The sequence below is a fragment of the Centruroides vittatus genome, unplaced genomic scaffold (assembly GCF_030686945.1).
Source record: "Centruroides vittatus isolate TY-2023 unplaced genomic scaffold, ASM3068694v2 contig_1788, whole genome shotgun sequence".
NCBI classification, from domain to species: domain Eukaryota; kingdom Metazoa; phylum Arthropoda; class Arachnida; order Scorpiones; family Buthidae; genus Centruroides; species Centruroides vittatus.
Window position 1 is genome coordinate 734,048 of NW_027121095.1, and position 14,209 is coordinate 748,256.

Consider the following 14,209-nt stretch of genomic DNA (forward strand, 5'->3'; position numbering starts at 1 on the left):
AAAAAAAAGGAATGAAAGGACGTAAGGCTGTTTGATCGATCAAACAGGCAATGATAAGCAAGCGAATGCAGCAGTAAACGTTACATCAATGTCTAATTTTGTTTTATGTTGCCGTTTCGCCGAGACAATATGAGAGAGAAATAGAACGCAGCCTTGACATGTTCCAAGTGATTTGGATCAAAGAAAAGAAGGAATATAAATAAGATCCGGTCGGAAAAACAGGAAAGGAATCGTATAAATTCAATTGTTTGGAAAAAAAACAATGCACAATTCGTGATTTGCAGATTGATTCTACTACAAGAATTCCCTTTATAAAATATATATCACACATATATCTGGTTTGATATAAGTTTATTCACGAATTGTATAAGTTTAAATTTTTAATACAACGAATAAGATATACACTTATACACATGAACGACATGTAAGGAAAGATTATAAAATTGTATCAAATATAGAAAAAAACAAACAAACAAAAATGGCAGCTTCGTTTCGATTCAATTAAATATATTCAACAGATCTGTCGGAGGGGTTATTTCTTTTTTTCTTCTTTAAATAAAAATCCGGTAAAGTGGAAAGAATGACAGTCAGCTGTCTGTCATAAAGGAAAATGTAATTCGTGGATGTATCGATCTTTTCGGCTTGTTTTGTTGGTCAGATGGTTCGCAAATGAAGACGAATTAGTCTCTTGGAACTTTGCCATTCTGCAGCATCTTGATTGATTACTACCAGAGATTTATATTTAGTAACATAAATAGCCTTATTATATATATATATACATCCTACTTATTTTTCGCATTCTCTTCGCCGTTAGCAGCAACGTCCAGGTTGTTCCTCCGACCTCTTATCCACCTTTTGAACTACTTAAATTGACTATTTTCTAATGTTTTAAAGTAAAAATTGGCACGAAAAAAAATTCCTGAATATGTTTAACAACCATACGATATACACGTACACCAACAAAGAATAAAAAATATCATATTTTCGCGTTGTTTACATCTACACTGTGGTTTCGAAAATTCTCCACTCGCATTGGCATCTTACGTTTTCTCTTCTGGGTTCCTGTTGGGGGATAGTTTCTAGGTTGTGACGTAAACAGTTCCTTGGTAGTTCATGGAACCCGTGTTCCATGAACTACCAGGACAGTTCATGGAACCTCGGCTCTTCGCTGTCTTGGAGGACTTGATATTGTGATATCACACATAAGAGACAATATATCTGAAACAAGAAAAATCTTTTTAAATCTTTATTCTATCGAAAGTAATTTAATAAAAAACAAAATTACAAAGGTTTTTTTTCCTTTTCTACGTGGTTTGGTATTTGTAAATGCAATTTTGAATAGATTTTTATATTTTATAAGCTAATTTAGGGAAGAAAAAATGAGATTTTTAAAATAAATTTTATTCTATTCAATCGATTTCATAAAAGAATTTAGTTTTTTCTTTATAAAATTTGCGAATTTTTATATCAAAAAAGTTTGATTCCCAAATGTGATTTAGTCGAAAGAACATTTTGAAAAACTTGAATTTGTAAAAGTTGATATGGAAAATATTCCAGAATAAGAAGAAAAAAGAAGAGAGATAATAAGATTGAATTAATTTAATAAATATTTAAAACTTATTTAAGATTAGTCAGAATTTATTCAACGTTTATTAAATTAAATTTTACGGTATTGAATTCCGTTCGTTTACATTGAGAATCTCCAGACTTAAACAATACAAAGATATAGTAAATTCCTCGAAAGAATCTTAATAAAACTTTTAAATTAATAAATTTAGCGATTAGATTTTCTAAAAACGATAATAAGTTTCATTTTAATATATTATTGCAAACGCATTTTATAATAAAAATATGTAATTTTGGTGCCAAACTTAATTAAAAAAGGCATTACATTTTTCCATAAAAATAAATTTTATTATTAAAAAATGAATTAAAAGTTGTTCATATTTGTAAATTGTTTAAATTTTCTTTTGTATTTTATATTAATGGGTATGTTATATCACGATAAAAGATTTATTTTTCCAGTTGAAAAATATTTCTTTCCATTATTCATGAGGTGTGTTCCTTTCGTTTGAACAAAGTTTGAAATATTGATGCTTCGAGTTTTTTGGAAGTTGAATTTTTATTTTATTTCACTTCAAAATATTTCCAAATTCTAAATTATGAAAAATTATTGGAAAAGATTCTATTTTCATCATTTAAAAAAAAAGCATTGATAAATTTTATTTTGGTTTAGTGAAGAGGGTTGAAGTTAAAGGTCGTTTATCCTGTAAAAAATTTAATTTTTTTCTTCAATATCGGCCGAGTATATTATTCATTTTTATGTTTTTTGATTTATATTATTTTCTAATTAATCAGGAGGAATTTTTTCCTGGAAAGTAGAAGGGTACTTAATGTGTTTTTTTTTACTTTATGAGTTATATCTGCTGCTAATTTTCTATATGGCTGCCATGCAATAAAAAACGATCGTAAATAATATCTTAGTAGAAAAGTATAGAAGAGAAACATCCATTTTACTTGGGAAAAAAAAAACATTTTTTCCCTTTATAAGTTGGATACTATTGGAGATTTTTACATTTGTATATATTGTATATTAGGTTGTAAAAAGTTTGTTTCCGTGTAGAAATAGGTAGTTACATTGTTGAGGTAATGGATGCTGTAGGGATGAGAGGATGCGGAGATCACATTTTAAAAAAAGACGTAAAAAAGGATATCGTGTAATTGCATAAACTGATGTACAATGTGGAATGTAAAGTGGATCTAATATAAGACCTAAAAGTTCGTAAGCGAGGCAATATTATAGTCACTATCCATTATGGATATAAATGGAAGCGATGAAAGGGCATTTATAAAGTGAATAACGTGAAGAAACAGCCTCGAAAGTACTATACAATATGGAGATAAACGGAAGTTAGTATTATGATAGGCAGATAAAAAGGAAGCATCAACAATAGGGAATAACGCAGAAGTTAAAACGATAAAAGTATAGTATTATATCCTATAATATAGATTTAAAGCTTAAAAAGTTTTTCATCTTTATAGTTTAAATTATATTAAGTATTAAGAATTTATTACATAGTACATAAAATTGAAAAGAGGAAGAGAGAGGCATTCTCAACACTACTTATTTTTGTTATAAAATAATTTATTCTTGTATAAAAGATTGCAAATAACTGTACTTAATATTCAATGTGGTCAAAATGCGGTTAACTATCCCGAAATAAATAAGAAGAAATGTTTGAGTAAGCATTTCTACTAATTTATTTGTCTTCAAAGTGTAAAAGTTTCATAAAAACTAAACAGATTTTCTCGAGATATTTAGCTTTAATAGATTTTTACTCTTTATAAATTATACCCTTCTCTAATATTAATTAAAGAACTTGTTCTGTATATAACTTTATAAATAATAAAAATGTTCATATTTTATTAAAATATAGTAAAAGAGATATTTATTCTTAAAAAAAGATGAATGAAATAATGTACTAAGATAAATATTTATAAGATAACGCGCATTAAACAATTTGTGAATCTTGGAAGTATTAAAAAATGGATCAGATACTATACAAAATGGAAGTAAATGGATTAAAAACGAGAAGGAGTTATCAAAAATGGATGAGGTACTAAAAGTTATTGTGATATATAGCCTATTTATATAGGAACCAGTTAAGTAGAAATTTAATATTGTATAGATAAGAGTTTAAAATACCTCATTATACTAATAAAAGTCAAGGAAAGCATTGTACTGTACTGTACATGTACGTGTGCAGTTAGGACCTATATCGAGTTAGATACGCGTTTAGCTATCTCCGAGCTTTAAAAACTTTTTAAATTTTGGTGAAAATGGACTGAAACGAATTTCCGAGATAACAGAAAATGTGCATAAAAATTTTTATTTAATAAAAATAAAAAATTTTGATTCTATTTTTATTCGCTGGTTCTAAAATTTTCAATCATTTATTTCTTTCTAAATAAAATAAATAAATGTAATAAAAATCGAAAACTTCGTAATTAACTCCTTTAGACAATATTTTAATATCGATATTTATATTTTCTTATTCTTAAACTCGTTTTTATTGGATGATCGTTTGTTTAATTCTTTGATTTTGTTTGCCCTTTTAACAGTAAAATGAAGAGAAAAGTAACTTTTTCGGGCGTACTTTATGTAGAAATTAATTAATTAAAATTTAAAATTCGCTGATGGTCACATAAATGTAATTTTTGTAAGAAAATTCAATGTTGAAATAATGCAGTCCTTTAAAAATATTTAAAAGAATAATAATTATTGATGTGATAAATACAAACTAAATTTTATATTATATATACAGTATATTCTTCTCAAATTCTTATTAAGTTATTGCTTATAAATCTTTACCTGTATGCGCTGTGACTAAATTTAATACTATTTCATTATAAGAAGAAATTCAATTTATTTTACATAAATAAGTTCGAGGATCGTCGTACTTTACCCAAGGTTATTTTATAGCATTATTTAAGTCGATTTATCAAATTCTTTCTAAACTTTTAATGATTTAATTAAGTTTACTTCAGTTTTATATTATATTTTACTTTAAATATAATTAATTAGTTATTTAGTTATTAAGCTTCGTCTTCAATTGCATCAATGATCGTCTAAGCCAGCCGCTTAGAGGGTTATACTACACAGTTTTGATTAGATATCGGGCCGATAATCGGATTTCATGTAAATTCTAAATAATGAAAATCCTACATTTGTAAAGGAAACGTATACTGGGATATTCTTTTTGACTTTCGTTCACCGGATGGTGGATTTATTGTAAATTATGACGTAAATACGTTTTAAGGTCTTGATAGTTAGTAGCCCATAGAAAGAGTCACGGTGGGTCACATCCAATTCGGGGCCCTTAATTTCTCTATGTCTAATTAAATGATAGCATTGATAAAAACTTTGATACTGTATATCTTGGACTTAGTTTAATTTACGTTTAATTAGCAAAGATATCAACTGAAAAGTTTAAAATTTGAAGTCCATTAAGTTACAATGAGCCAACAAATCACGCAAATCGGATTTTATAATTATTATACGCTTTATTTTATTCACACGATTAAGACTTTTCTGACGAAGATATTAATTATTATTTTGTCATTAACCTTTTTCAAGCTATTTAATAAGCAACACAAGACTTAAAATTAATATTTAATTAACGACTTAATACGTTTGCAATTTGCCAACAGCCACCTAGGTGTATTTTACATAGAATTCCGTTGTACTGTACAGAATTATTCAAAAATCATGTTAGCTAAATACCTATCAATCTCAGTTAATATAAGTATATATTTTTTTTGTTTTTTAATTATCAAAGACTAACACTATGGAAGAATTTAAAGCTAACAATGAAGCTGAAATTGTGCGTTTAAATTTCCTTAGCTATTTGTACTGTACAATGTTCTTAGTTTACGCTGTGAAATTCTAGACATAGCAAACACAAGGACTATTTAATAATTAATTATCATCGATTACAGAAGTAAAATAATAATATGTATAACTTACGAATAGTGTTAGTTGAATATATCTTGAGTATCTGCCATACTTTTTAGGTCCAAAATGAGGTACGACAAAATAACCAATATATCATGAAATTACTACTCGAGATGCCATCAAAATATCGTCAATGTGAAAAAGACAAATTTCTTAAAGTCGCGAGGATGGAAAGTGTTCAATATACGCGCAGTTATTTATTGTGACATCGTCACAATGCCGGGCTGCAATTTCTAATCATATTTTTAATTTATTTAATTTTAAATATATGCTCTCCACCTCAAATTAGTAGTGGTTTGCTCCTGTACATCATACTTTTCCTGTTAGCAATTGAGTCGTCTATCTAACTCCTTTCAGTGGAAAATTACGAATTGAAATAAAGCGACTTCTGGCTTGCATCGGAAATTATTATAGAGTTAATCGGGGCTTTCTGCCCCTAGCCTTTCCATATCTGGCCTCGTCTTTCATCTATCCAACTCTGTTCTCGATATTAAGGAAGGACAGACGGACAGATTGACTAGCAGACAAACGACAGTGGGCATTTATAGGTCTACAATTTTTTTTAAAATTGTAGCCAAATATATAGATTAAAGGTCTCTCTCACGAAATTAGCAATATATTTTCATGAAATTACTCATGATATCACGAAATTACCACCTGTACGCAACACAAATAATATACTCCTAGAAAACTGAGATATAAATATATTCATAATGAGAAAAATACCATTCTGTTATCTTGAGAGTATGGTTCCTTTAATAGTATAGTTATCATTTCCATTTACGAAATATATATCCGATAATTAAAGACTAATTAATTATATCACGAATTTAACAATGTGTATTGTACTGTACAGTACCTGTACATAATTACAATTTTGAAAGTTATTGAAGCTTGTATTAAAAATACAAATATATGTTTACCTTTTTTTAATTTACAGAATTTTATACTATATCTTTGGATAAATTATATAAAACAATGCAGTAAGAACTATCAGTTTAGAATGAACGATATTTAAAATCAATGACCAAAGATAGATTTTTGAATCTATTTTGTTTCTTATGTTTACTTAATTTAAATTTAAAATGATTTTTGTTTAAATTAAACATGGATTTTTATATAAAATATAACTTTATTGTAAAAAACATATCAAAAATTGATCAATGCCGATGTTAAGAATTTTTTTTTTCTGTTTCTTTTTTCAAAAATAATAAGATTTATAATTTAATAGTTGATATAAAAAGATTTTCTTCGATATTATTTAAGTTAATACTCTTAACAATACAGAGAAAAATATTAATATGAATAAAATAAAAAAATTCTTCTATTTTCTTTGTAATTATTAATATTTAATCGCATTTAATAGAATTATCAATTATGTTAACAGAATAGGAATAAAATAAATAACTATAAAAATATTTAATTCTGTTTATAATATAAAATGAATTCGATACAATAATTTTGAGCCATTAAAATAAGAAAATTAAAATAAAAAGTGTTCTTACGAAAATAGATGCTCTTATTTTCAATACATACAAATTTATGTATTGAATCGTAATTAAAGTACCACTATTCAACGCTGTCCAGAGAAATATTTAACAGCCCGAATGCAACCAAATGTGATGTGGTGATATTTCAGAACAACAAAAACATTTCCGCAAAAAACAAAATTAGTACCAAAACTCTTCAGTATAGAACTTTTGGCGCTGCAAACAATAAACATTTTACAGTATTTGGAAAAGAAACTCTATAGTGACGCAGGATGTATTGTTCAAAATGGGGTCTCCTTGTAGAAATAAAATGATAGACAGCTTAAAATAATATTTTTTGAAAATATTTAATTAATAAAAACAAAATTAATATTTTTATTAAAGCTGACTTTATTTATATAACTTGCTTTTTAATGACTTGCAGAATAAAATAAGAGTGGAAGTAAATAAACCTTAATGAAATTTTGTAATTATCGAATTGCGAAATGAAACCGACGATTTTGCCAATGATTGTAAAAGTAGGCGGAGTAATGTCTATTTCTTCGACCAATTATCATTCGGTTAATTGTATTATGAGGAATTATTTCCAGTTTTCGTTTGGTCTTTCATCTTTCGCTGAGAACCACCTATCATTATAAGAATCTATTTTAATTTAATCTAATCTCCTTTACCACTTTATAAGGTTAAATATAAATATTTGTTTAAAGATTTACTGTACACAAAAAAGAACAACGCATGTTAGAATATTAAAAAATTCTATGATAAGAATATGCAAAACGAGTCTACTTTGAATAAAATCGATTTAAAATATATTTAAAACTATTCATTTAATACTGATTTTTAAAATTATTATAATCAACAAGGGTTGGATCAATAAACTTGTGGGTCTTAAGCCTTCAAAATCGTGAGCCCATTCATAAAAGATACTTGTTTTTCAAGTATTCAAAGGTCTTGTATGGAACACAGTTATTACAGAATTGTAGAAGAAAACAAGTTATTCTAAATGCCGCCGGCCAACGTTGTGGGCCCTTTTTACCTCGCGGCTCTACACAGATATGTATGGTTAACCCAGCCCTGCAGTGAATAAATACTCTTTTGGATACATTAGTATTCAAGGAAGGAAGATAAATATTGCAAATTGTGTATAAAAGCAAAACGAGAATGAAAATGTTCCATAAACAAGAATATTACAAAGAGTAATTATAATGCTCATCTCCGTGATGGAAGCCACTCTCAAATATCGAGCCATAACAATCACTTAAAATTATATCAATAATTAATTTTCTAATCTGCATAATCCAAACAAATGCTTTAATTATATAGACTACAGAGGAAACTATCCTAAACTGAAAATCAATGTTAGAACTAATTTAGTCCGTCTCTCATTAGTCTCACAATAGCCATTGATTCATTTCACAGCACAAAAGATACAGGAAACAAAGCATTTAAGTGGGTGATCAACATCTATTCTATTGGCCTATTTATAGGCTTTTAATCAGTGTATCTCTTGTAAAAATTTCGTAAATTGTGACGTATTGGGTTTAATTAGCAATTTGAATGCTTACATAAACATTATTAGAAAATTTACAAGAGAAGATACTTACGTGAAGACCATCAAAACACCAAAGCACAATTGCTGTAAAGATGGAATAGATCTGAAAATAAAAATTAGTACAAGAATTATTTTATATGGAAGGAAAATATTCTTGGATAAATCTTTTATAATAAAAGAAATATCGATTTATTTTTTATTTTTTATCGTGAAAGGTGTGGCTGATTATTTTCTAGAAAAGAAACCATTAATCTTAGAGAATTATAGAATTTTTTAAAACGTTGTTTACTCTGTTTTTTTACTATTTTGGATAACACAGTTATAGAGAAATTTTTTAAACTTTTTTTATCACATTAATTATTTTTAAATCGATAAAAAAAACTGTCGAATTGCTTCTAGTACGTTATTAAAATCCAGAAAGTTTGAGTTTAATATAAGAAGTATGTTGTATTAATGGGGAGAGAAAAAAAATGTTTAATTTATTTTTGGAGCTGTAACAAAATTAAATAAAACGAAATGAGCAACGCAAATACAATTATAATATTTTTAATTTATTAACTTGCTATAAAATTAGATTTTCTTCTTTATTTTAAATATATATACACAATCGTAATTTTGTTGAAGTGTTTTAAAAAATTTACATTGATTATAATTTGTTTCCTTACGAAAACGAAACACGTTTTAGTAACTAAAAATAATGTAATTTAAATATAAATATATGTATAAAATTTGAATTTAATGCAGTACAGGGTGGCCCAAAATGAATTAAATGATTAAAATCGCTCGAACACTCTGTCAAAGAATAAAAAGAAAATTATAATTGAATTTGTTAAAGCGTCATAATTTGTGTATTAAGCAAGAATGATCTCATTTGGTAAGTAAAAAACTATTTAAATAAGACAGTAATTTAGTCCTTACAGTGGTTTAACCGACTCTTGAGCCACCGTGTATATTCAAAATTTTTAAATTTCTCTCGATATGAAGGTTTGAAACGGTCGATAATTTTCTCATTTGTTACGAAACAAATGTTTAATAGTAGGTCAACGGATGTTCTATGAAATGCTTTGTTTCATAACACTGAAACATCTTCCACGAATCATTTTGAATTAAAACAATTTAATTTAACAAAATTCACTTTTTTTTGCTTTATTTAAAGTTATAAAAAATAAATTTTATTAAATTATTCAAGGATTTAGGAAAGATGCCAATATAGAGTTTAAATGTTGAAATAAAATGGAATATGAGAACATTTTAAATTGTTCACTCTCGAATATTATAAAAATTATGAAGAAAATATGAACTTTTTATATCCAATAAATTGAATTTTAATGAGCAGTTTTAAAATACATTTTATACATTTTTCGATAAGACAGGCAAACGGACGAACGAGAAACGAATAATACAAAGATAGATTCAGCAAAAACCATGTTTTTTTCCCTTAAGAGTAGGGCTAAACTATTAATTTTACTCTCAAAAATCTGAATTTTGTTTATAATTCATTTATATTAGAAAAATAAATAAAATTTGAAACACGTATTCGAAGTTAGTCGAATTTTTTGATCAATTTTTTGAGAAAATTGCTGCAGGTCAAACGGAATTCAATGAAGAAGCTAGTAAACATGTCTCAAGAGAAGTTTCAGCTACTTTAGTAAAGAAAAAAGGAAAGTTTAGTCTCCGTGTAAAGTCACTCGAAGTCGAGAGTCTCAACAAATTGATTTGCTACAACTTAACTGTTACCAGTTTCTGCTAATGATTTGTTGACAGTACAGTAAACCATTATTGTAGCTTGATTACGGATAGAAAATTACTCGGGAGAATTTAATTTCTGTTCTGATCAATGATTTTAATGAGAAAATCCGGTTGATGATGCATTACAGTTATAATTCACCTAACTGTGTCGCTATATACAGAAAATTTGTTTACATAATTAAAGCAAAGGGTTAAAAATTAATTTTAAATCTCTGCCACATACTTACATTGCTGTAATATTGTGCTATGAACCAGACACCCAGTGCTATTATCAAAAAAACCTCCAAAACTGTCCCGATCAACCAAGGGATGAACAGGTAGCGGTTGGCCTAAAATTATGTAAAATAATTTTCAACTAAATTGTATATTTTGAAAGTAGAATATTTTAATTTTGTTGTCACGTACGTGTAAGCAGATTTAAGACCGACATTCTGTCGGGAGAAGAAAAATATTCAAGAAGAAGTATGAGATCGTAAAGAAAATCCAGAGATCGAAATTAAAGATGTGGGGATCAAGAAGTGGATTAACGTTAAGCCACTTAATCCGTCCAATAGATTACACAGAAACAATATTGTCGTGTTCATCTAAAACCGTTTTGTTTCTCTTTTAAAGGAGATAAATTTTAAAAAGCGTGAATTCATTTACACGTTCATTCGATGCATAATCACGAAACATAAATCCGATTTTAAACACCAGATGGCAGTAGAGGGAGTAATCGGGTGGAGTAAAGAAAAACCGGTCGAGCGGTTGACGTTGAGAGAAAAACGATCAAAGTGAAGAAAATGAAGTATTTCTTTTAATGTTTCTTTTCCATTAGGAAAGAATTTAGAAATACATTTAAACTTAAGTGATATATTACATTACTTATTAAAAGAGAATTTTTTGGAATTATATATAAGACTCTATGAGGGAGGTGTGTGTGTGTTTTTGCTCTGTTCAATTTTGCTTGAATTCCTTAAGTCGAACAAGTCGAAAGAGTTGTAAACATGTGGATCGAAGAGAGAAACCCGTTGTTTTAATCAGGTGGTGATGTTTAACGACAGGAAATACACCTGGTGATTGTGGGAGGTCGTGACCGCTTACGTGTCAGCAGACAACACGAATTGTTTTGCCGCTGATGAATTATGCCGACTCATATTGTTTCGTGACTTAATAACTTCCTGCGGTTAAACACTTTACCACAAGTTCAAATCCCTCTTTAATAACATAAAAAACAGGAAGGGGAAAATCGTTCCAATAAATCTACTCGTAGTACTGAGCCAACAATGTAATAAGTAATTAAAAACTCGCAACTATGGTTCTGGTAAGTTTTGAAGTGTTGAAAGCTGCCATTATCTACCTCAATTGTAAATTTTAAGTTTAATTCATCGTTTATACAATCAATGTCTATTAATATATTTCACAAAAGTGTAAAATATTTAGTTAATAAATGACCTTTAACCTTTCCAGCCCACACATTAAAACAAAGATCAATAGAAAGTTCCTAGATTAATCAACTCTGTATTTAAATTACTTCGGTCTACATTAGAAGCGGTTATAAAATTAAATTTAAAATATTTAATAAAAACCACATTAAATATGAAATCTTTCTTTACAACATTGAAACATTCATTTAAAATTATTTTAAATAAATATTATTATATACTTAATTAATACGTTTTTAAAATAAACATCTGTATTAAAAAGCAATGTTATTGTTTAATATTTAAAAATAATTAAATTCGTTTCAGCAAATATTTACTTAAGATAATTGGCATCAATTTAAAGAATTTGAACAATAAATTTTATTATTATTATTTATTTAATATTACCTTTTGCATCTTTTATCACTTATCTAAGATCCTCAATAATAACTTTGATATAAAATGTATGAGCTCTTGCTGTGTTATGAATAAGCGTTTAGAGATTGTGTATATAGATTTATATAAGTATAGAAATGTATATTAAAATATAGTAGACATTGAAAAATATGTAGAAGTAGCTCTTGTAAGATGCTACAGAAGTGTCGTTTTTCTTGAAAGCGTGTTTCACTTCTTGATCCCATTCCTTGTGTATCCACCCTTTTCGTGTCATAACTGCAAACTTATTGTTTTTACTGTCAATAAAATAAACCATTTTGGTGTTTCTTTTATTTTCTTTGCCGGAAGGATATCCAAAAACATTGCTCCCTAAGGAACTCGAAAACAATATGTATTTTTAGTTGCAGATGGGGGAGATAAAAACAGAATGATGTAGGAGTTATACGAATGACACGTTCCATTATGAATTTCAATTTTTTATGTAATATCTTTTTATTAATACTCGGAAAAATTTCTATAATTTGTTTTGTTTTTTTCTTTGATTTAATCACCGAAGGCGTTATTATTCTAATAAAGCTTCATCCTTTCTACGCTTTAGTTACGCTTCTGTTCTTTAATCACTTTGATTACTGATTTATTCTACTTTAGTGTAAGTTTATTATTTTCTTTAAAATTTAATCTTAGTTTTTCGGATTATCTTTTTATTATTCTACTAAAAACATTTTAATCGCTTCATTTTTAGTAGCTTTAGAAATTTTTTCTTTAATATTCTAAGTTCCAATTGCTTCTAGTAAATTTAAAACTTAAGTTAATCATTCCTTTTAATCTTAGAACAATGTGACATTGTTCCTTTTCGTTCTGATAATGATAGGACTCAAAACTGATCATTATCACAATGTCAAAGAACCATGATAATGAGCAGTCCTTTCCTTTAATGTTTATGGGAAAAAGTACTGTACAGTTTTCATATTAATACATTGAAATTTTAGCAAAAATTGTTTACAAGTCCATCATTTTCATAACTACATCACGGATTCCTCGTTTATATTCGTATTAGTTTGGAAATACCATTTCCCTAGTCACTTTAGTGCTGTTTTCCCTTATGTTTAATCGCTCGAGAACCAAAATCTCTAGTGATATTATTGCACCGTAGACTTAAAAGTGACAAATTGGACAAGAAAACTCCTATTAGAAGACGCAAAAAGTAACTTTTATGTAACTCGTTCAATTTCTCAAACGTTATCATTTTCACAAAATTACAGTATAATTATTTTATCATCACTGTTTGTTTCTGTCGACGTATGTTAACCATTGGAATAATGAATAACTTTAAATGGAAAGCAGAGCGTGTCAGGGGGATTACACGTCAAGCTCTGGATATTCTTTCAGAATTGAATAATATCATTACGTAAAAGATAATTACATAAAAGTTTTATTAAAATCTATTTACCGGAAGGAAAATTAGAATTTAACCTGCTTACACGTATGATTAAAAAAAATTTTTTTTTTCGAATGTAAGCTTTATCTTATGATTATTTAAATTAACAAAAAAGATAAATTATATTGAAAAAATTAAGAAATATAACAAAAGTTTAATAATGAATTTTTAAATGAAATTTCGGTCTTTCATAAACTTACTTTCTTCACTGCGTAAGCTAAGACAGCAGTAAATAATAGAAGGCAACCGCTGAAGACAATGGTAAAGATGGAAACAGCTTGACTTCCTAAGGAATGAGAAAAAAACAAACAACAAAAAAAAAAACAGCAAGTTATTCCTGATAATCCCCGAAAGCAATAAGACTGTCACATTTTCTTTTCAGTCTCTTACACTAAATGGAAAGATGTGAGACAACAACAAACCTGCACGTATCTTTGTCTTGTTTACAGACGAAATTTTTCATTACCTTGTCGATTTTTAATACGACCCTGCTTTAAATTATGTATAGAAATACACTGATCGATAATATAATTTATTTTAGAACGGAATATAATTAAAATTTTCATTGTATTAATTAGGTCAAAGCGCTAATTAAGCAAGAAAGTAAGATTTTCCGCTCTGTTCTCCTCATTTTCATGTATTAAAAATAATATTTAAATAATCTGA

At 27.5% G+C, this 14,209-nt stretch overlaps 1 protein-coding gene across 3 annotated transcripts in view; it reads right to left on the reverse strand.

Moving 5' to 3' along the window:
- Nucleotides 1-334: 334 nt before the first annotated feature.
- Nucleotides 335-14,209, reverse strand: part of LOC136969459 (uncharacterized) — a 31,292-nt gene continuing 17,417 nt past the window's right edge. For 2 of the 3 annotated variants that reach the window (XR_010879830.1, XM_067263618.1), the window contains 4 exons: nt 13,744-13,829; nt 10,534-10,635; nt 8,610-8,660; nt 335-1,218 (listed from right to left, as the gene is read on the reverse strand). Coding sequence is in view for 2 of the 3 variants with exons in the window: in XM_067263618.1 (XP_067119719.1) it covers nt 1,135-1,218; nt 8,610-8,660; nt 10,534-10,635; nt 13,744-13,829 (323 nt within the window). In the remaining variant the exon portion in view is untranslated. Of the gene's footprint in view, nt 1,219-7,487; nt 7,632-8,609; nt 8,661-10,533; nt 10,636-13,743; nt 13,830-14,209 lie in introns of those variants that run through there. The other variant, XM_067263619.1, reaches the window with a different exon arrangement.